Source organism: Coptis chinensis, chromosome 2 (assembly GCF_015680905.1).
Source record: "Coptis chinensis isolate HL-2020 chromosome 2, ASM1568090v1, whole genome shotgun sequence".
NCBI classification, from domain to species: domain Eukaryota; kingdom Viridiplantae; phylum Streptophyta; class Magnoliopsida; order Ranunculales; family Ranunculaceae; genus Coptis; species Coptis chinensis.
In genome coordinates this window covers 106,505,797-106,529,933 of record NC_141457.1, presented here as the reverse complement: position 1 = coordinate 106,529,933, position 24,137 = coordinate 106,505,797, and the positions used below count along the sequence as shown (strand labels likewise).

The 24,137-nt window shown below is 35.5% G+C and overlaps 1 protein-coding gene and 1 pseudogene across 24 annotated transcripts in view; one reads left to right on the top strand and one right to left on the bottom strand.

Moving 5' to 3' along the window:
* Positions 1-3,027: 3,027 nt before the first annotated feature.
* Positions 3,028-24,137, bottom strand: part of LOC147520135 (acyl-CoA 5-desaturase AL21-like) — a 106,340-nt gene continuing 85,230 nt past the window's right edge. For 7 of the 24 annotated variants that reach the window (XM_086591629.1, XM_086591625.1, XM_086591630.1 and 4 more), the window contains 6 exons: positions 6,324-7,271; positions 6,061-6,218; positions 4,951-5,002; positions 3,739-3,913; positions 3,570-3,660; positions 3,028-3,305 (listed from right to left, as the gene is read on the bottom strand). In XM_086591629.1, coding sequence (XP_086447755.1) covers positions 3,066-3,305; positions 3,570-3,660; positions 3,739-3,913; positions 4,951-5,002; positions 6,061-6,171 — 669 coding nt within the window. In that variant the 5' untranslated portion in view covers positions 6,172-6,218; positions 6,324-7,271 and the 3' untranslated portion in view covers positions 3,028-3,065. The other 17 variants (XM_086591631.1, XM_086591615.1, XM_086591616.1 and 14 more) reach the window with 17 other exon arrangements.
* On the top strand, positions 10,574-12,843 carry LOC147520143 (importin subunit alpha-1a-like; annotated as a pseudogene).

Sequence of the window (24,137 nt, the reverse complement as noted above, 5' to 3'; positions counted from 1 at the left end):
GTGTTGATATTTATGCGAGTCTTTGAGTATGGTGAGTGCTCGGCGTCGGCTTCGAATGTGACGAGTATCCATATGTCTAGGGTCGAGTTATACTGAAGGAGTTGTTGTATGTAGGTCTTGTGTACATCACGTGTCTGGTGGGATGTCTATTAGAGCACTTGTGGTGCCCAACCTCCTCCTGAAATAGTCATGTAACGAAGGACGTGCCAATACACTATGTTCCCTCCGGGACTCCCCCTTTATGAGAGTTTGGGTGCAGGTTGTTGTCTTTTACTCTTTTTCTTCTTTCAGTCCTTTTTTAACTTTTGGTTGACTACTAAATCTTATGTTTCATATATGAAAACAACAAACCACTAGATGTTGACAAAAGGGTCACACGCACTCTAATGTCACCGTCGTTAAATCTTTCAATAGGAGAGCATTTTGGAATTTTTGGTGTGCAAAATAACCCCTATTATTCGTTCAGCAACATTTGAGGGCACTTTTTTGCACTAAATTAAGTTAGTTATAGTTTTAGTGAAGACGATCGAGATGGAGAAATTACACTTCAACACGTTATAGTTAATTAGCTAGCACTATTAACAAGACTAGGTTGGGAAGAAAAAAACAGTAGATTCAATACTAATTACAATACAGATCTTCGAATACATACAACCTTTAAGTACATAAGCGGATTGTGGTACCAGCCCTCATATATATATAGGTCCCATCTCTACTAGGGGTGGGAATTTGGCCCTAACGACTCTAACCCGGCCCTGACCGACCCGACCCTAAGCCCTATAAAGCCCTCACAACTAAAGCCCTCACAGAGTTTAGGGGAGGGCTGCCTAATGCCTAATGCGCCTTAGAAGGGCTAGGGCTAAGATTCTAAAACATAGGCCCGACCCTAACCAAGCCTAACCAAGTCCTAACCGCCCTACTGTTTTCTTATATTTTCACTATAAATACACATACCATAATTGTCCAACTCTTTGTTAAATATTTTCAATTAAAATAACATTGTCCTTCATGATTTATCACTTACACCCAAGTAGCTTCCAATAACTTGTTTTATATAACAAAACTTGTCAACTTAGCGTACCCATGAAGAACAATGAGCACTAGCCTAATAAAAATAAGACTTTATTCCTTCGATCATCAAGTCAAAGTCCATAACTTATTATTCTCAATTTCTTTTTCTCACTTATTTCTTATAAATTATATTTTTATTCACATCCAAGCCAAGTCTAAAACTAAAGGTTTCCTTCCACACCATTAAAGCAAAATACAGAGGAGACATTTGTAACATAGAAACCAAAAAACAACATTTGTCAGAAAAATGACATTTGTAATCTCAAACCTTTCTCCATCACTTGTTTAAAAGCCAATATTTTTATTTCCATATACAAAGCTTGAATCACTTTTAAATTAGAAGAAAGGTAATATTATATTTGTTTGAATCTATTATAGAAATAATTTATGATATTACAAATAGTTTAACAACTTCCATGACCCTTAACCAAAACTACTATGTTTCTTCTTTATATCTATTACTTCTTCCTTTAAAATGACAATATAATTATTTGTCTATGTATTTCAATGTTAAATGTAATTTTAATGAGGTTTGAGTACAAGGAAGAATCGAATTCGAACTCTCGATGTACTTGATTCATTAGATTGTGGATGTGCATTTTAAATTTTGGACTTATACAAGGGATTATTACTTAGATTGGTTGGACTTTGAGTTTTAGAGATATCAGACATTTTTTTGTAATATAAATGAGTTTTAAAACCGATGTAGTAAAAAAAAAAATATATAGGCGGCCTAAAAAGCCCCTAAAAAGCCTTAAAAAGAGGGCTGTGGTCGTGGTCGGGCTTGAGGTTTAGACTTGTGACCGACTAACCCTAATAATATTTGAAGGGCTTTAAATGTTTAGGGCGGCTTTTGAACCCGCCCATTGCCCACCCCTAATCTCTACTATATGATAGCCGATCTGTAGGAGGAAAATTTCTCAACCGAACTGTGTATTTGTAATCTCTCTATTTTATGATTTTAGAACCATCTCCTTTAATTATTCTAATCAATTCCCTCCTTTTTAAACAATTTACCAAAAACTCTATCACTTTATTGAAATTAGAATTAGTTTCATATTATTTAAAATAATTTAGAAAACCTCATTCACGTCACTCAAATTATATTCAACCCCTCATAATGTTTTTATATTATTTTTTAGATTATAACTAGAATTTAAAAAATCATACTATCAAAGAGATGTTAGAGCAACAGATTTAAAGATTTGAAAAAACACCGATGCGTAGCACGGTTCGTAGGGTGAACTAGTGTTACCCCCCACCAGATGAGCCAATTAGGATTTCCTCCCCACTAGATGGGAAATTAAGGTCTCCCTCCTAAACACACGGTCAACTTGGTTTGACCGTTAACTTTTAAGTCAAACAATTGAAAATGACATAAATGCCCCCACCTAATTAAAATTAAACATTTTCTTTTTGAAAACAATGAGGACATTTGTGTAATTTTCAATTGTTTGACTTGCAAGTTGACCGTGTATTTAGGAGGGAGACCCTAATTTCCCATCTAGTTGGGGGAAATCCTAATTGGCTCATCTAGTGGAAGGGGATAATACTAGTTAACCCATATATATATATGCCATAATGTAGTGCCCTTGATAATTTATTGATGTTGATAACTCGGCATTTAGCACCAAATACTGCAGTCAACAAAACCTTCCATCTTAGTATCGGCTTGGAGCTTGGCATCATCTGTTCAATTCTTGAAAGACCTCTTTTGTTTATGAATCTTTGTAGGTACCTTGACATTGGTTGCTAATCCCAAATGCTCAAGCAGCATGATTGCATACCATGTCGTGTCTAGTTGCCACCATTCTAGGCCATGCAGAGAACTCGAAGGCGTGATGGTTATTATGCCACCCCTCTTCAAATGTAAATAAGGCCACGAACTTGAACAATTATTAGCCTAGACAATCAAAGAATGTAGATCTTTTTTTTGCACGCAAATAAGGAGTTGTATTACGAATTAAAGAATGTGTTACATAGAGATAATAAGATTACATTTCATCTGACTTAACAGAATCTAAAATAGAATCGAAAGTAAAGAACGTAGATCGAGGAATGAAAAAAAGAAAGAAAAGGAACATGAAGATTCTGTCTAATGGAAGAAGTGATATATACACACCAATTGTTTTTTGACAAGTCTCCTGTGTTCCATTCTTGAATTGGTGTCCCCAAATATGACATAATGAGTTCACCGAAAAAGTGACATGATACCCCCACACATTTGCCACTCCCTTCATTAACATTCATATCAATCTATTTCATACAAGTTTTTAAGGGTTTACAAAATACAAAAAGACGTACTAAGAAATGCACTTTCTGAGATGCATAGACATCGTCACATAGAAAAAACATACTTTTTAGTTTTAACTCTTGAGGTTCCAAAATTGGACTTGATTTTATAGTGAATGATGTGGCATGTATGCAACTTACTCAAACCAGCTAGCCTTAGCTATACTAAGTTTTCAGAATATGAAGTTCAGTGAAAACAAATTTACCATTCCCCACACAACGAAAGGAAACCCTCCAAGCATATACAACAGAACTGCGTGTAAGTATATGTGGATCACGACGGTAGTCTCCAGAAACCTATAATAGCATTGTCTCACTAGATAGCCGACATTTACATAATTTTCACCCTACAACACATCATACGCATCATTTTACCTAACCAAATGCTGACATTGCATTTGCATTGGCACATGATAGTTGTCGTAAAAAATCCAGCCCATGTGACTGAACCAAAACCCTTCAATGGGACTATGTGGATCCCGATCTGTATCGGTGAACTTGTGGTGGTAGCTGTGAGGCTGTGAGGGCTCACCCAAAATATTGGATCTCCCTGAAATTGTCATCAAACAAATTAAAAGAGTCCAACTCCCCTATAAAATTCTCCAGGTAAAAATCTAATTATTTTGGATACGTGGTGTAAAACTTAAAACACGTCTTCTCATTCCAAATCAGTGGTTAGTATTAAAAGTAGGTGATTGCAATAATTTGGAAATAACTGTGTGTTATTCCAGGCACATATACAGAAGTACTAAACACATTCAAAAGTGCACATTCATACTAGCATTTTAGCAATAGAAACCAGGAAATTATACTTGAAATGTTATACGCAGAGATATTCATACATGATATATCCATTTCAATTCTTATCTAGATAAGCAAACGTACTTGTAGCGTGAGCATCCCAAAATATGCAAACAAGTACTCGAGGTACTTTGGAAGCTTGAACCTCCCATGTGAAAGGCCCCTATGGTAACAGAGTGTAACACCAAAGAGGCCGCACAAAATTAACACACCACTCCCATCCAAAATGCATTCCAATTGAAGGTAAAAGGTGCAAACAAGCATAACACATGCATTACGAAAACAGCTGATACATAAAGCAAATCCTTCATTTCCCATTTCCTAAACCAGGTAGCCCTCTTTTTATTATGCTTTATTACCCTCGCTTCTTTGAGAGTAAAAGGTGGTGGCAGTGGCGTTGTTGGAAGCGTCATGAGGTGAAATTGCTTGGGTTTAGGTATAAAAACAAATGTCCTATATGCATGTTCAATATATAGAACTGCAACAGCGCAGTAAGATGGCAAAGGGAGGGAACTAGCTCAGTTGTAGTGCATTTAGCACGCCTGTCCCTGCCGTGACTGATTATACAGTGCTAGTAGCTAGATTATACAGTGCTAGTAGTCCATATTCTTTCTTATCATGGGACACAACCAAGTATCCATGCATGCAGACCTAAATGTCTATTTCTCAAATTTCGGCAAATTTGGATATCGACATGAAGTTGCTTTTGGTCGAGCTAAAAAGGAATGTGTACATATTCTATGTATAGATACTTAATGCATATAACGTGGAAGGGAAGTAGCCCACCTGCATATAACGCGGCTGTCACCGTCGTGGGTGACTTGTGAGTACACTGCACCTGAATTGGCAGTTTAATTCTTTCTTATCATGTATCAGTAAGACAAAAATATAATAGGACCATATCAACTCTTTTGGACATTGCTTAAACTTAAGTGCGTAGTCCCAATGTCTGTCAAGCACCTTTAGTTACATCACTTACATAGTTACATGACATCTAATAAGGTAATAAAGACGATACCATACACTGTAAATATATGATCAATAAAAAAGACGTAATTCCAGTGAAAATGAACATTTTACCTGGAACTAGTTTGTATAATTTCAGATTTTACAATGTGCAGCCGCAGGCATTAAAGTGAACTTTCTGAGCTCTCCAACACTCAGATTAGCATCTGTACGACAGTACGTAGTTCAGGAGTCAGGACCATAGTTTTCCTATTCTAACCGAGTTTCTGACAAATACAATTAGGAACTCCAACGTTACTATTTTGGTATGAATTTGGAAATGTTGGCTGATTTCTAGACAGCAATTAACTCATATACAAGACAGGTGACACAAAGTGAGAAGGATTGTATGAGATCATCAAATTTATAGTTCAGCTAGAGTGCATAACATATCACTTAAGGCTGTATGCCACCCATTAGATTTAGATAGCTCATACCGTTAAGGGTGGAATTTGAGCCAAGCGGCTCGGGCTCGAGCTCAAATTAAAGCTCATGTAACAAATGAGTTTGGTGAAGCTCGGCTCGTTTAGCTCAAATAGCATATTTGTAGTGTAAAATAACCGAGCCACTCGGGCTCGGTTTGTTTAAGCTCAGCTCTAGCTTGCTCGTTTAACTATATGAGGCGAGCTCGAGCTCAATTTAAAGCTCATGTAATTAATGACCCGAGCTTGAGCATGGTAAAGCTCGGCTCGTTTAGCTCGAATTCCACCCTTACATATCGTGAGTTGAAAGCCGCCATGATTCCATCGAAATATGCCTTGGCGTCTTTGTCAATATCCATAGAAAAAAAGTGGTCATTTGAAGCCTGTCCTTTGCAAATACTTGCATTTTTTTGAGATCTATTTAACTATTTACCATGAAGAAGAATGAGAAGTCATGAACAATGAATACCTGATATTCCAAATAATTCTGAAGATCATCCGACATCAAGGGTATTTGCCAAATCCGCATAAGGGATCCTCTATGCTTCAAAAGCAAAGCTACTTGTTTCCATTTGACCATTTGGTAAGAAGGTATAATGATTCATTATCATCCTGCAATACTGCTATCTGCAAAGACAAAGTAGAACAAAATGGTAAAGTTTCATTAAAAAATGCAGTCAAAAGAGACAATGCCCTAAGGTTAGTGCCTTAATCAGAACAAGGGAAACATACCTCCTTGCCTGGGCAGCTCAAGCTTCCCTCCAGTGGTGCAGGCATGGTAATAGGCGGCATTTTATCATCCTTTTGCAGTATAGACCATTCAAAGAGTTGCTTCTGCTGCAAATTGAGCAGCAGCCAAGGAGGCAAAAAAATTCTGCATATTGCACACGGCCTTAAAATGTAAAAGTTGGCGAAAATGTACCAAACATAAAAGGCAAAGAAGATTTGCAGTCAAAATTTTCGATCACAAAAACACAGTTTTTGTAGAACAATTCAACAGCAGCAATTCCTGCATCGGCATCGGAGTAAGTTTAGGTAGGCTTGGGTCCAGAAGTTTCGTGAAGCTGAACCTGCCTGCTTCAGAGTTTGCAAACCTCTCCCCTCAGCAAAAGTTGAGAAGAGCAAAAAGAAGTAGATTTTTCTGTAACTGATGCCTGAATAACGTTCGAAGCTGAATTTGTGCTGCCCCCAGAAGCAACAAGATCTTTATTTCAAACAAAAAATTCGTAGACACGCCAAATTTTGCATTACGACCAAAAACTATTGAGTTAAGAAAAGAAAATTTATACTGAATTTTGTTACCTTAAGATTTAGTGCTATGTAACTCCCTCCCTCTCTCCATTTTTTATTTGTATCAATAAAAGATAATATAGTGACATAGTTTAGAGAATTGCATTAACACCCACAACTAGCCATGGCTTATTTTCCAGGACTAAGAGACCCGCCCTCCCCTGCCTAGCAGCTACTAAGTCCAATAACAAATACTAAACAAATTAATGAAAAAATGCAAAAAAAACAAACAGGCAGAACCCGAAAAAGTGCCACCAAGCCTCCACTATGCGTACAGCCACCTGATCATTATACTCTCCTCCTTTCTCACCCCAACCCTGTCTCCTCTATTTAATGTAAACTTCCACAAGTTTCGATGGTGGCTCATCCAAACTATCATCACTAGCTCACCTGATCATGAAATATAGCAATTATATTTCAGATGGAAAGAAATATACTACTTAATACTCATAAAAACAATACAATCCTCAAACAGCAACAAGATCAAAAGAAAAAAATTTAAGGTACAGCAGCACCTATATGAAGTAAGAATTTGTAAGAAGGGACTCGCCCATCCAATAAACCAGCAAACTGCAGGTAGGCTTCGTTTGCCCCAATTCTAGCGATTGTGGGCAATTGAACAAGCGAGGAGTCCAACAAAAACTCGCCAACACGCAATATCTGACACAAGAGAAGAATAAGATATGGTGTGCGAAGGTCTGCAGCACGGAAGCAGCTAATTATATTGTGCAGTCATTTTACACAGGAAACCATCAAACACTAAGACTTTTCTAAGAAGTAGAAATCAGAATTAGCAAAATAATCATAAACTATCTACAGATAAAATAAACAATGGAAAAGATAATGAGTCATCTTAATTTCCAGATGCAAGTGCAAATTGATGGGTTTAGCAACTTCATGTTTGCTCCCTAGCTTTTCTAAAATCAGTGTCAATCTCCAGGATCATATGAACTTTACAAAAATCAAGGTACAACAGGGGAAAACACTGTTTATGAAAGGATTTCCTTCAGCCCATTTTCTAAAATATATCATATATAGCATCAAAGACTAAAGCGTGTTTATATCTATTCTAATAACCTTGTTTCTCGACTTCTCGTGAATGAGCTACTTGCCTTGCTCTGGGCTCAAATCAGAATAACTATGAGATCATTACCCCCGTCGTCACCCCACCCAACGAAAACAAAGATGAAAATAGGTTTTCGATCGACGGACTGCTATAATCCACTACAATTATATATGAACCATGAAATACGTTGGTAAGAAAATATATATATCTCAAACACTCAAAGAAACCTTAAGAATAGACTCATTAGCCCCACCGTCAACCCACCAAAAGAAAAAGAAGATGAAAATCTGTTTTCAATCGAAAAACTGTTATAATCTACTACAATTATGTATGAACCACAAAGTTCATTGCTAAGAGAACAAATAAAAAAATAATCAAAACTTAAGGCTAAATAAAAGTATTATTAACAAAATTTCAAACAAATAGAAATATCAGGTAGAGTTTATAGCAAGCTAAAGTGCGTAGAAATGAGTACTTATAAAAATTTTGTGCGGTCCAATGAATGAGGGAATTTTAACAAGCAAGTCTCACTTGATAGAAAAGACCACATTTTATGAACTAGGGAAGTCTATTTTGAATTCTCAGTGGCCAAGTAAAATTTCTCCACACCCGCTCATCTATAAAGAATTCATGAGCATAGAGAGTCTATTAACATCCTGTCACATGAACTTTGCCTACTACCTAATGTGTACGCGTGAATATCCTCCAACCAAAGACACCGTTAAGTAAAATAAAATAGGAAGAAGCGTTTTGTTATGAAATGTTATAAAAACGCCCCAAAATCTCACACATAACATGAAGTAAAAACAATAATAATGATAATAAAATAAACGAAAAATCAAAATCAAAATAAATAAATAAATAAAGGATAACCTGGCCAGCAAAGTCTTCAGTGGATTTCTTAAAGAAATAACCATAATGGCAAGCTAAAGTACACAAGAATCGTGTAGCGTAGACAATTCTGGTGTGTTCGAACAACTTGATAGTAGAGAGTAGAGACACCTTTCATGAATTAGGAAAGTCTGTTTTGATTTTTCACTTGCCAAGTAATATTTCTCCACCCTCCTCCCGCTATGAATTATATATTCTCCAGAAAAACTCTTGCACGAGAAAAACATACTCGCAAACGCCCCTCCTATTTCATGAAATTTGTCAACTTCACAATTAGACACACCGTGAAGAATCTCCATCCAACTAAAAGCACTGTTTAGAATAAAAGGATGGGTTTACTTTGAAAAATAGGAAAAGCGGTTAAAACAACATTGAGTTTAATAGGAAGATTTGAGGACTACTACAAAAAATTGTTGAAGACCAAATGAAATATATATAAAGTCTGTTTACAATTCTAAGAATAGATCTGAATCAGTAATTGCGAAAAATTGAGTAGAAAATGTAGAATTACCAGAAAGGGATTTCTAAAATTATTTAGACGGCACTAGGTAGACCGTGTACTATTTTTGTTTTGTTAATTGAACCGAAGAAGGTAAAAAATTAATATAACTTTCAAAAAAGATAAAGATAGCCAAGACAATTTAAACAAAAGTTTATTTCCAACAAAAGTGATAAGTACAGTCGTACAGATCAATCTTGCAAAAGGGTATAATAACAATAAAAAATCAACTTAAGAATAAGATAGTCTTTTCCTTTGTGAGATGTGTTGAAGATAAAAGATAATATCTCTGAACAAAATATAAAAAAGTGAATTCATTGTTTCGTAATCCGAAATGAGAGCAAGAAAAGCATCAAGGCAATATCTAATGATGAGCAGTTTTTTAAGATGAACGACAAACCGATATTGTAATTAAAAACATAATATAAATATACTAAAAAGAAGGAGAACTAGATTTGAAAATAGAAGATAAAAGCTTACATCGACTGAGTACCGTATAACATCGGTAAGTGGTTGATCGTTGGTCTTGTTCTTTACTGAATTCTATATTATTTTTAGGGTTTATAATAATAAGTTAAGGAGTCATAAAACTATAAAAAGAGAGACGGAATCACAATTTTTCGGACTGGCCATTTGGCCCGGTCTATGGCTGGACTTGCTCAAAATCAAGTCTATTTGAATAAATAATATATGTATCTCTACTATTAGTATAGCCTATAATAATCGTGGCCTCTTAAATTCATCCGGGTATTTTTCTGACGCATAATGACCCTTGTTGAATATTAAAATCAGATACTTAGATATTTATTAATAAGGACTACTTTGTCTTTTTATACTTTTATAAATTTTCAGTTCCGATATCGTCCTTAAATAAAAATATTGTTTAATACTTTTAATAGGAGCAATCAGTCTTTTTATGTAGTAGTGTATTAGAAAACCAAATCCACGCCATTTTCAATTGTACGCATTACTATAAATACCATTTAATTAGCAACAATTAATTAAATTATTTAATAAGAGGTTAAGAAAAAGAAAAGTCTAATTAGAGAATACGAACCAATTCTTTTCTCTTCTCTCCTATCTCTTCTATTTCTCATAATTTTTTTTTCTCACAATGAAAACTATTACTCTCATTCTTTTAATTTTGAGTTTTTTCCTGTAAGACAAAAGGAAATAAAAAATAACCAAAAAGTTGAGTGTAAAACCATTAGAAAAAAGCTCGGAGAAGAAAGTGCCATGGAGGAAGACCCCTCTCTTTATATTTCCGGTTATATAGAAAATGTCAAAATTCCTCCTTCCTGACTTCGGATTTCAATCGGTTGAATTGATCTTATTCCTCTCTTCTCGCCTGCTAGAGAACCAAAAGAACACCTTAAGTCCACAAAATATTGATGAGAAAATTGGGGTTTTTTTTATTTGATAGTGCAGTTGGAGAGTTTACCATCGATGGTTGCGGGAGTGTAGATGGATGATAATGCTTTGAAGCTTGAATCGACTCACGCAGGTTTCGGAAGTTGCTTTCCATTGGTCGGTGTTTTGTTATTAGTTTTATTTATTTTGGTGCGGTTTGTGATTGTGTTGTGTTGTGAATTGTTTATGTATAGAGCGAAGCCCGCCAATTGAGGAAGTGATTCAATCGGGGTGGTTTTCGCTTTGTGGAGTTCCTTAGGAGGGAGGACTTTACACAACTTCAGGGTTTGTTAAATGCTGTTTTACAAAGTGTTTGAGTAGTGAGTAGTATTTGTGTTGATTATAATGTTGTTTTGGTTTATTTTGGTTTGAGCAGTTTGAGGCACTTGGGCACTTACCAATATTGCTTCGAACGCCTAAGAACACCGGGTTGTAATTGATCATGGGGCTTTTCCTATCTTTGTGCAACTTCTTGGTTCTCGAAAGTGATGATGTGAGAGAGCGGTATATATAACATGGACACTTTGCATTTGTGTTTCCTATTCAGGTTGTGTGTTTGATAACCGAAAACAAAGGTTGTGCATTTTTGTAGAAACTTAGCATCTTGACATTGACTATTTTGTTTTGGCAAATGTAGGCTGTTTGGGCACTTGGTAATGTTGCTAGTGATTCTCCCAAATGTTGGGACCTTGTCCTTGGACATGGGGCATTAATTCCTCTGGCGGGGCAACGGATGAATGAGCATGCCAAATTCTCTATGTTGAGAAATGCAACATGGACTCTATCCAATTTCTGCAGAGGCAAACCACAACCTCCATTTGAACAAGGTTAGTGATGAGTTGCATTTTATTTATTTGTGGGGTTATTAAGAGGTTGGGATTACTAACGATGTTATGTTCCTTTCGAAAACAATATGGCAGACAAAACCCGCACTTCCAGTAGCTTGAGCGCCCGATTCATTCAAATGATGAAGAAGTCTTAAGCGATGCGTCTTTGTGCATTATCTTACCTTTTGATGGTACAAACGATAAAATCCAAGCCGTTATTGAAGTGGGAGTTTGCCCTAGACTTGTGGAGTCATTCTTCGTGAGTAATCGAATTTGATTCAATTAAGTAATTTTCAATTAAGTTCGGTTTCCTACCATGCTTTATACTCGAGACCTAATTTGCAACTTATATTGTTTTAGGCATCCGTCTCCCTCAGTGCTCATTCCTGCCCTTCGCACGGTTGGAAATATTGTTACTGGAGATGATCTTCAAACTCAGGTAGCATTAAATATCTTAATTTATGCTTTGTTCTCTTTTGCTCCAGTTGATGACATATTCCTTTTGCTGAATTGGATTATGACACACTCCTATAGTCCTAGACACTAGTCTTAATATAAGGGAATTCCATAACCTGTGAGGTGATTAATGTTAACCACAGTTGGTCTGTGTTCTTAAAAACACCATTATTTAGACCTTACTTGAAATGCAGTCTTATTCGACTAACGACAATTTTACCTCATAACAATGTTGTTATTATTCACGCTGCTACAGGAATGCCTACCTCTCCAGAGCTGTGGTATCATTGATACTGGTGGTGCAAGAAGTTTGGATATTTGAAGTGGATTATCTATGGAATTATCCCAGTACCAAGGAATGTTTAGGAAGTTTGCAAAAAATGGATTTGTTTACAACTTATATATCAATGCTTTGCTATTTGACGACTGAAGACAGTAGTTAAGCGTTGTTAATTTGTTTGATATCTGACTCCACTTCTCTGTGTTTGTATTAGTGGAAGGCATGTATGATGTATCGAATCATGGTGTAAATCTGTTTGATCTTTGCCCTTTATTATAATTTGCTTTATGTTCTGTTCAAAGGCGTTTTTTCTTTCATTGTTTTTTTGTTTATTCTAAGACTTAAGGCGGTGAATGAGTTTTATGAGTCCTTTATGCTGCCTCAAGTATCAAAGTTCTTAGACCCTTTGAATCCTCCATGGAAGCAATGGGTTGAAACATTGGATGGAAACACGAGCATTCCAGATGAAGAGCTTGAAGAAGTCATCAGGACGGCTTGGAAAACATGGAAATTATATGGGGGCTTTCAAACTTTCTCTCCAAGTAAGTCTTTGTAAGGATTGTTTCATGTATAGGGTAGTATGCTCAGGAAATTGAATGCTTGTGAAATCATACGGAGTTTTTTGTTTGTAGCACCAAAAGAGGAGATACAACATACTTGTGAAGCAGCTTGGTGAAGAGGATTCAAGGACGCGGGATTCTCAGAACTGGATCAAGACTTTTAAGATGCGTGATCTTTAATTAGGTAAAATGACATCTTAAAGTTACAAGTGTTACCTTTTAAGTGCTATATTAGAGTTTGTCAATTAACAGAAAGTTGTTTGTTTCCCCCCTCCCTTGGTTGATTTACCTTATACAGGCAACTACACAAAAGCAAAAAGGCACGCAACCAATGTTGCTTGCTCAGAAGGCTTTTGATATATTGAAGGTACTTGTTGATTATTATTATCTTGATAAGATAGCTTCATATGAAAATTTTGAAAATATATGCGAGGTATTGAAGAAATGTATTTTGGATGGTAGGCCAATCCGGAGTTGATTCAAGATTTCCAAGCTGCTGCAGCTAGAGGGTCTCGAAATGCTGGATTAACAGCCAACAAACTCTTTGGTACATCAATAATGGGGTGTCAATGAATGGGCTGCCCGTGCTACATCAGAGGTTAGGAAGAAAGCGGCAGCAAAGGGCCTTCCTGTACACCCACATGGTGTTCCAGTTTAAGTTGTGCCTCCACTCACACAAATTCTCAATATCATCAATTCTGGGGTAACCCCAGAATCTCCGAGCAATGCAGAGTCATAGGAACCTAAGAACAAGACAGCTGGTCCTTCATATAAGCAGGGTGATGTTAAAGAATATGGAGTTGTCACAGGTCGAGAAGATAAGGCTCCTGCTGGATTGGGCACTGGTTTAGCTTCATTGGATTCAAAGAAGCAGAAAACAAAATCGAAGTCAACCCTCTCATTGGTAGCAGACAAAGCACTATCTATGAAGAATTAATAGGGTCATGCCATCAACGAGTTTTAGTTTTTGCAGCTTAAAAGTTTAAAGTATATTAATGGATTTTTTTTTTTTTTTTTTTTTTTTTTTCTAATTACCTCCATGCTGATTTATAATACAATTCTAATGTGAACTTTCTTAGATTTTCTGCTATTAAATGAGTTAATAGGTCTGCTGATTTGCTTTTTATATTATGTTTAGTAGGCGTCATTTTTCATGAACACGTCCCAGAGTTGAAGAAAAAAGTGTTTCACAAGTATGGGACTAAAGCGCAAGCAATCCATACCCCCCTTGGACAAGGTTAGTTCTAGGAACTGAATGTTAGTTCTTCATAAAGATCAAGCACTATCAAGGTGTAGTCTCTTGGAACTCAAGGTTAGTTCTTCATACATATCTTCCTACTTTATGCAGCACAACTACTGTTTAATCTTTTGTACCAATGGATAATTGCTTTGGATGCGCATGTGGTTTGAAGTGTGTTGGAATCTGAGTATGATAACTATGGTTTTTTTTTGCCCGTAAGTGGATTTTATCATATTGATTGTTTACATTGGAAATTTAAGCTTATGTGTTGCATACAAAAAATAATAACGAGCAAGGTTGTTATGCTGTTTTTCAATTTATATGACAATATATACGGAGGATTAAGGTTGCAACATCACTACTTTAGCATGATTATAATAGTTATAAAGATTATGGTCTTCACTTCAAAGCTGTGCTCTCAAAAAATTTCCTAGCAAAACCTTTAGATTGTTGGGTATGCTCTTAATTCATGCTTATTGAATATGGGGTGTTCTTGATTTAGCTCGTGGTTTCATCGATTCCATTTATTGGTTATGATTGTAGCTTGGTCAGAACTAATTTTATTAATTATATTAGGATTTTTATACCTACTTGCTTTAGTTAAATCACCGAACAAATTCAATTAAAGATCTCTTCTTTGCTCCTAGGTGTCAAATCTTGCTCTTTTGAGCTTCTACATCTGAACATTATGGGCTGTAACTTAGTATTTTCATTTTCACTTATTGTGAGTTCATTTCATGGTTTGTCTTTGTCAGATAGTTAGCATGAACTTTGTTTGAAGTAAATTTATTCTCTGGATCAACAATTGGACAGTCTGTCTTCATAAGCAAGTGCAGTAAATGTGATGTTGGCAAGTGACCAAACGTTTGTTATGTAGGCAGGCCTTGTGTATTGATTTATGAACATAACTTGTATTGATTTAGGAACTTAACTTCATTATAGGTCAACATATGAACGTCTTTGTTCTGGTATAGTTCAAGTGACCAGAAGTTTGTCCGGGGGAGGCGGCCTTGTGTATTGATTTAGGAACTTAACTTCATTATAGTTTAAAATATGCATGTATTGGTTCTGGTATGAGGTATTGCGCTCCCTTTGAGATATACTGATGTGTGTATGTCCATCAGCTTAGGCTTTGTGGTACTCAACATTGTTCAATATAGCTTTATATGTCCAAGTTACTCAGCTATCACCTACCTCCGTTGGTGTCACATGAATAAACACAGCTTGAATTCAGATGTTATCGTGTTGATTGAAACTAATTGACACATTTATTTCGTTTACTTCATGTAGCTTTAAAGTTCCAACATTCTGTATATTCATAGAATGCATCTAGGGTAAAACAAGCACAATTGTTCTTTCAAAATGTTATAATGTTAATGTGCTGAGCATAAATTCACAAACATGGCTCCAGTAGTTTTTCCAACTTAATTGGTAACTGCCATTGATGCGGGCTTGCCACTACAAATGACATTTTGGTGCTGATGTTACTCACTCCATTCCTGGACTCCTGGGGCATATTCTAGCCCTTCTATTGCAGCTGTAAGTAGCTCTTTTCTACCTGTACTTGCTAATGTGTTACCCACATCCTTCCATATTTAAAATGTATCTATTACTGGTGGTTGCTTCCATGGACTGGCTAGAGATACCCAAAAACAAAAGTCTGGTCTCGGCGCAACACCATCGCCAAGGATTTATCCAAGAACTTTACTCATAGGTTGAAGTTGGGAACCAATTGAGCCCAAATTATTGATATTACAGGTTCTTGCTTTCAAATGATGCTCCAGCTTCATGATGTTTATGACCCAAACAAGGTTAGGGGTTTAGTAACTTTGAATGCGTATATGTGCAGATGTGCTTACTTAGCTACTAATTCTTTTCCGAATAGTACTGTTTATCAGATAAATATCAAGATCAAGATTGTTTCTGGAACACCATGTGGAGCATTTACTGTGGAACCTAAGCGTGCTCAAGCTAACCGGGTTGTGTTGGACAAGTAAGACCAATATATCCAAAAACATATTTTAAACTTAAATACATGCAATTTTGGTTATGAGAATTCAAAACTTGGTAGTTCTTATTGAAGATTTACTTTTACGTTGTATACTTCCCCTAATCCCTTTTGCTTTATACTCAACTTGAAGATCCTCATCAAAGATACCTCTCATACAGGGATGATTCCGTTAATAAATATATCCTAATAATGTACAATAAAAAAAATTTATGGTATATTACTATATTTGGTGGTGCTTATTGGAGAAAGTTGGCGATAAATCCAACGCCTAAAATATCCATGTTAGAATAGGAAATATCTAATTTAATGAATTATAAAAAGGCCATCCAATTATAATTCTAGATAACTATAACAATCTGAAATTTAATCTCTTTAAATGAGTAAAGAAATATTTTCTATCTGAATTAAGTTCATCCCAAAGATACTCGGTTAATATTGGAGTATCAATGGATTCAATGGGTTGTATTCTTGATGATTTCTTGCATATATATGAGTATGATGCATTCTATTTCATAATGCAGTTATTATACGAGAATCATTCTCTTTGACGATTGCTAAGTTTATGGTCGTATTTGGGGCCTTATTATTCTTTTTTTAATTATTGGTGCCCTTACACAAGTATTGATTAATGGTTGTACACTGTTAAAAGGTTTCTTCCATCTACTTTTTCTTCCTTTTGAAATTTTTTTTGAATTTAAAATTTTGAAATCTGTCGTCTTTTAACCTTAAAATTTATCGTTCGAGGCCACACACTATTTTATTGATCCTTAAGTTACAGCACAAAATAGTGTATCCTATTATTTAAGGTTTGCGCTATATCATGGACACCATTGCTTATAATTGAGATATATATATAGCATTCAATTCACATGCTATTGTTTAGTTGGGGTAGATATATATGTAGTGTCGGATTTGTGATTTCTAAGAAACATTGAGGTTGTTCTTGCTGGGTTGGGTACGTTTTCACTCCACAATATATATTCAATATTTCGATGATTCAGTCGAAAGACATCCATCTAGCGCCACTGGATCTAATTGCTTTACTTTTGTTTGCCATTTTTCAATTCCATCAAAAAAATTCGATAGATTAATAAAAGTCGAGGACACACATAGTTTGTTGATTGGCTATTACAATTTAGCCAACAACTTTGCACTAAACTTTCAAACCCAATTATTTTTTTTCTCTCTATTTAATAAATCCACGCGCCGTTGCATTAGGTTACTTTTGTTTCCGGCTTCAACGAATTATTTTAATTTTTTTGGTTGATATGGAACACAAGTCAAGGTTTTGGGTATGCCATTACACAAACTAAGTAAATGAGTTAACTTAAGCATTGTAACCTTAATCTGTTTGATACGTTCTTTCGTTTGCAACCTACTTGAGAATAACTAATGAAGTGGTTAAATTTTTTGCAAAACAGGTTTGTTTTCCCATGTCATTGTACATATATATACTGGGCTCTGCAACTTCATAGTGGCATGGTTTCATTTTGATTTGCACAGGTGCAAATATAAGGAATTCAAACTAGGTCATGCAACTCCAGTTATTTTTAATACTATTTTAGTGGCTGACTAGGTATGACAGTGTATATAATCTCTGCTCCTTCATTTTGTTATTTAATATTTTGAATGATTACCCCTCTATGGGTAGTGTAACTTTAGTAAAAATCTATTTTCCTTCTCATTGTAGTTGCAAGATCATAGCAAGAATTTTTCAATAGATTAATCAGTTGCGAAATGTAAGCTTGACATTGTCACGCTAGAGTCTATGTTAATGTTTATGGCTTATGGCTTACTTTGGTGATTAGTTCACAACATCTGCTGAAAGAGTTGTTATTATCAATGTGAATGAAGGTATTATTTGCTTATTAGTAAGACATTTATTTGCTTTATCACGATACTGTTACGTTTGTTTCACTTATTTCACATGAATATTAATATTGATGAAGTCAATTTGACTTAGTAGTGGTTATTGGTTTCAATCTATTTTTTTTCTTCATTCTATGCTTTTTAATTGCAAATTTAATTATCTTGAAGTAATCTACTTTGATGAAAGGTGCAAAGTGTTTGTCTATCTTTGTTTAATCTATTGCATTTTGAAATAGGGTACTCAATGAAATATATTTAGAAAAGGCGATACATCCATTTTGCTTGATTTATGTTTTTACGTGGCATGGTGGTTGTCAATAATACCATTCTCACCCATTGATTGTGTCCTTGGCAGGTCAAGATCGAGCATATTACACATGATTTACATCTAACTCTTATGTCTGCCACTTGGAGAATAGATAAGCTATTTTCTCTACAAGCTAATCTTACTCATGACATTGTTGTTATTATGGATAATATTTCTTCATCATTTACATTTTAATACAACGTAATGTTTTTTAGAAAATTAATAATAATGATAATAAAAAAGTAAATAAATAGTAATAATATAATAAATAAGTTATGGCATGTGCATAATATAATGTTCACAGACATTAGAGAATCAGGGACCACTTTGAGCTTGCTCCTTCCATACCAGTAGCTACCGCCATTAGTTCGTGATATAAGACTAAGTCCTTACTTGAGCTGCCATTCATCCCTAAAGGGATGTGTAATTAACACGCAACTATGTTCACTACACTAAGTAGGTGACATCTATATATATGAGGCATATGGTGGTTCACAGGAACTATATATATTCACTACAGTAACTGCTTTGCGTATATCCCTTAGTACTCCTTCAGACCTTGCATTTCACTCCTTCATTGATCCATCAGTATTGAGTATCAGGTTCTGGTCTCATCAGTTGCACCACTTAGAGATACTTTGCTTAGAATTGACCTCAAAACTTATATTCTACAACATGCATCTTAACAGAATCTTGGACTTCCAGTTAGATTTTTACCAAAGTATAGATTCGTAGAGTTAAAAATGTTTGAGCTGAAATGTGGGGCATTCATACACCTGTTCCTGGTTCTTTTACCTCTCTCAACCCATACGCCATGGACTACTTCACACTGTATTTCTAATGATCTCGGATTTAGTGGAGCTACTTATGCACACTCTGAATTTTAAGTACCACTCCTCAATAGAGTTTTTTACTTGCTTAGAGAGACCAACCAAGTGGTAGTGTTAATTATTTATCGAGTAGAAAAGATAAGCCTTTGTTATTAAAAGGCCAGTTATCTTAAGTTAGTTATATAACTGATAATTTTTGTGCTACAAGGTTAAGGTGAGTGAGGACCCCTTATCTCAGATTCTTATGGAGAAGAAGATCACACAGGGTGGGTGTTGAAGTTATGTTGATGGGCCGCTTAAGGCGAGCGTTTGATATGTTGGTTGTTTAAACATTTCAATAGTTGTCTAAATTTGTAACAGATTTAAGATGTGTTTGGTATTGTCACCACAAGAGAAGGGACCTTTTGCGACTATATTTTTAGCGACACTTTTAAACCGTTGCCAATATATAGCAACAACAACGCTTTTAAGGGTAGCAAATTATTCTTGGTAGTGTGTGTTGTGGGACACTAATTGCTACACTTTTAAGGGTTGGTAAAAATATTTCATGTTTTATTTTCAATATAAATTCTTTTATATTATGTTTAAGTTCAGTAGCTACGCTTTTAATCGTCGAAATTGATAAAATTTATCAGCAATGCTATAAAGAGTAGCAACAACTATAACATCGTCTACGCTTTCGTTTACGTCACTGGTGTTCTTTAAAATCAGCAACGCCCAATGCATGAACACTCATAAGAAGAAGAACGTACTTCCATAGATTCCCCACCCGTCTCACTCTACCTGCGAGTAGCTGCTTGTGAGTAGATGGTTGCAACATACCAGCAATTATAGTGGAAGACAAGTCAGAGCAACCTACTTTTTTTTGTTATTGATGTACTTTAATTCTTATATTGATGTAATATCCTATGTAGACTGAGTATACCGCTGTGCCGCATATGCCATTGTAACTCCATTTTGGATGATTGATTAACAAACCAAATGACTCAGCTCTGGAGTGTATGTCCCATTCTTCTAATTCAATACCTACGGTTGCATATTACCTATTTGCCTAAGGGTTGGATACTGATTTCAGTGAATAGCGTTACATAGATGCTTTTGATGCACTAACCTTTATCTTTGTCCTTTTATCTTTGTCATTTACAACGTGTACTTGCTAGGATGAGAGGCTCAAAGTATTTGTTATTTGGAGCTATACTTAAAAGTTATTGTTTAGGTATGTCTGGAAATCAAATAGGAATGGAATTCCATTCAATTCAAAATTTAAATGGCTGCCAGTGTATTGTAAGTGTGCTCACCCAAATTATGTTTACACTTTTCGGCAAGTTTTGTTTAACATCGCGTGCATAGCACGTGCATCTTGCTAGTATTGATAGCTAATGATTCATTGCATATTTTGTTTGAAGAGTTTATATTTTTCTAATTTTTTTTGAACGGTTTTGGCGAAGAGTTTTGTTTCTAGGTTTACAAATTCAGTAGGGAGTAGTCTATATACAATAGAGTACGTATTAAGTACTGATAGTTTTAGACTTCTAGTCTGAAGACGCAAGAGGAAAATTTATAGGACATCGCTTATACATGGCAAAAACATGATCCTTGAGTACTGACTTGGTCTCACCCAGTTTCCTAGCACATAGCATAAACAATGTGTAAAAAATAAAATTTTCAAGAACAGTATTGATAGTTCAAAATTTTGTAGGAGTACGTTTAATGTTATGTAGTAGAAAAAGAGACAGTATAGTGATATTATAGTCGATACCAAAGAAAGTGAAGAATACTTAAGTAAATTCTGATTCCAAATTAGATGTAAATTGGAGATTAGGATTTTGTTGGCCGGGCCTGCTACATTGATAGCTAACAATTCAATAGTCGAAAGTCTACTTGAATATCTAATATATGTACATTCTTAGCTACTGAGTCAAAAGCCAATATTCAAAAGAAATTGAACATTTATATCCCTAAATGCATTTCTCTAAGATCAATAAGAACTTAAATGTTGTATCCAACAATCAAGTACGGTTATATTCAATTTATACAGGCGCCTTGCTAAGCACCAACTCTAGGACTCCTCACTGAACCTCACCACCACCCCCTCTGGAGGAGGGAGACACTTCCAACTTCTTCAGTTGGTAACCCAATCGTTTGTCAGATTAGTGTGTCCAAAATGCATCCTTGAGAGAAATTAAATACTATTGTCTACAATCCAAAATACTTTCGACTAATTTTAAAACTCAATAAAAGCATAGAAGTTCATATTGTTAAGAATTAAGAAGAAGATTAAGGTTTTTGATTATTGATAGATCCCAAGTAGCTCATATATAATAATACAATCTAAACCTGTGTTAAGGTATTGGTTATAAAAAAAAACATTCCATGGTACTGTTGACGCTCCATGATCAACTACAATACATGCCATATAAGCTCTTGTAAGGATAATGCCTACAAACTATACTTATAAAACGTATTAACGGGTTTAAACTTTAGACACATACATCAATATACACTTTATACTTATAAAATGTATGAACAGGTTTAAACTTTAGACACATACATCAATATAAGCGAGACTATTAAATAATCCAACCAAGTAAAAGACACAATGTCCATTTTGGGATTCACTTCTCCAATATCTACTCCCTAGTCACAAATTCTGGAAAAGTGTGACATTCAAAACGATCAACCCACAGAACAAACTACATAATGAGGGCCACTAAATCTGTATATTGTTCTCCATCCATTGAATTCTTACATTATCAGTGTATTCAAGATCAAGCTTAGTAGGTTGCAACTTGCAAGCACAAAGTGGTGTGTATTCTGATTCAATAATCCACGAATACTAAGCCAGACCTAACATTATACTTATTTTATGATCTCTTCGTTCACACTTCCTGTTTAACATAACTCTTAAAGTAATCTTACAAAAATACTACAACTGTACTTTCCCTATTTGCAGATGACTGGAACATACATTAGCACCTTGAGTATTATTATTTTTTCACCCATATGCCGGACCGAAAAGACTAACAGAAATGCAATCTCAGGATAATCATATTATAACGGTATAACAGACACAAAAGTAGATCAATTTGTGTATCATTCCATTCATTGACTGCTGGGGTGCTTGTCTCAATATGACATGCAAAATAATAGTAAAAAGAGAAAAATCATTTGAGGCACCCATCTCAAAAGCACTGCAAAATTCTAAAAACTGCAAGGTAGGTCCAATATCCTCAACAGGTAACTGAATCTCATCTATAGTTGCTAAATTGATGCCCTGAGGCAAGGGGATATCAACATCTGGTTCAGTTGTATGTTTGCAATCAGTTGTGGCCTTTGGCATGTCTTCAAGATTATCTTTTTCATTCTCGGTGGATTTCAAAGAGGTCACACTGGAATTGGGAGGCTCCTCTATATTCTTCTATGACTTGGCACCACGGCCTTTGGTCTGTGCCGACTTCTTCAACCTGTTTTGTCGTTTCTTATGTGTATTCTCATCAACCCTTTCATCTATCTCTTCTTCTTCGTGCGGTATGGTGTTCAAATCGATTCCACTGCTAAAATGAGCTTTCTTACTCCTTTTCTTTATTTTTTTTGCCATCACCTTTGCTTCCATCAACCACGATATCTGGTACAATTATAAAATGAGTGTAATATAGAATTAGAAAATAAAATAATAATAATTAATAAAAAAGTACTTTAGTCACTTCCAATATAATTTTGTTAACACCACGTAGTCACCACTTTGGCGAAATTATTGTTTACAATACCATACTCTAAGCGCAAATTATAACTTTCAACTTTTACACTTGTACAACTTTAAGAAAATTGACCTTATGTTTAAATTATTGTTTCACTTGTGTATAGTTAGATAAACAAATCAGTCTTGCGAGTCTGGTATAGAAACAATACCATTCATCAAAGCCATTAGCCCAAATTATACTGACACACATATTTAGTATACACACCTCGTGTTTTATTTCTTTTATTTTTCTAATAATAATAATAATAGATAATAGATAAAATAAAATAGGATAAATGTTAGTGGAAATAGGAGACGTGGGTTTATGGGATAAACTTTCTTCCCTATTTCGGGGGTTTTGTTTTTAACAGAAAGGAAACAGAATAGAGTTTTCTCACGAGAGTTTCTGGGGGGGAAAACACAGCGAGGGTTTATAAAAAAAAAAAATGAGAGTTTTACTGAAAAGGTTTTGAACGAGGAAGATTATCTTTTCGCGTGACAGTAGACGTCGGGCTTTCGGGGTTTCGCTTTCGGGAAGCAGTTCAGTTTTAAAACGGTGAGTAGTCGGACGATCTTTTTAAATATTTGTTTTCTGCTACCGTAATACTGGTTTCTTTTTTTTGATTATCTTGTAAACTCTGTTAAAGGGTGCCGACTCTGTTAATGGTGCCGACTTTGTTAGATACCATTTTGAAACACTGCAGTAAATAAACTAGAAAGAATTTTGGCATTTAAACTGTCGAAGTCTGGACACCGGTGGTTAATGGCGTCGCCATCAGCACCAAACCGTCTTTTTTTGTTTTTGTGTTTGAAGTATGTTTTTCTTTGATTTGTGGTGATGTTGGATTGGTTAGTGTTACAATTGGTGATAGATGGGTTGTTGGTGTTGCGAGGTGGGGCTGATGAAGCTCCGGAGGAGCTTCAATGGCGACCAAACCAACCCAAATCGATCTGCGTTTTATTGGTTGGATTAGTGTTTGGTTTGGATATTGTTGGGGTTTTAGTTGGGGATGGAAACCGAGTGGTTTCGGTGTGGTTGGCTGTTGTTTGAATGATGGTGAAGCTGTCACTGGAGCGTTAATGGCGTGGGATGCGATTTTTGCAGTATGATGAAATCATGAATTGTTAAGATAGGTGTGTAGGGGTTTTTGTGGGGATGAAAACCGCTGGGTTTGTTTTAGTCATCGATGGCCGGTGGTGGCTGCATCGGTGGTGGAGGCGTTGGTGGAAATTTGAGAGGAAGGAGATGAACAGTAACAAAATCGATTTGG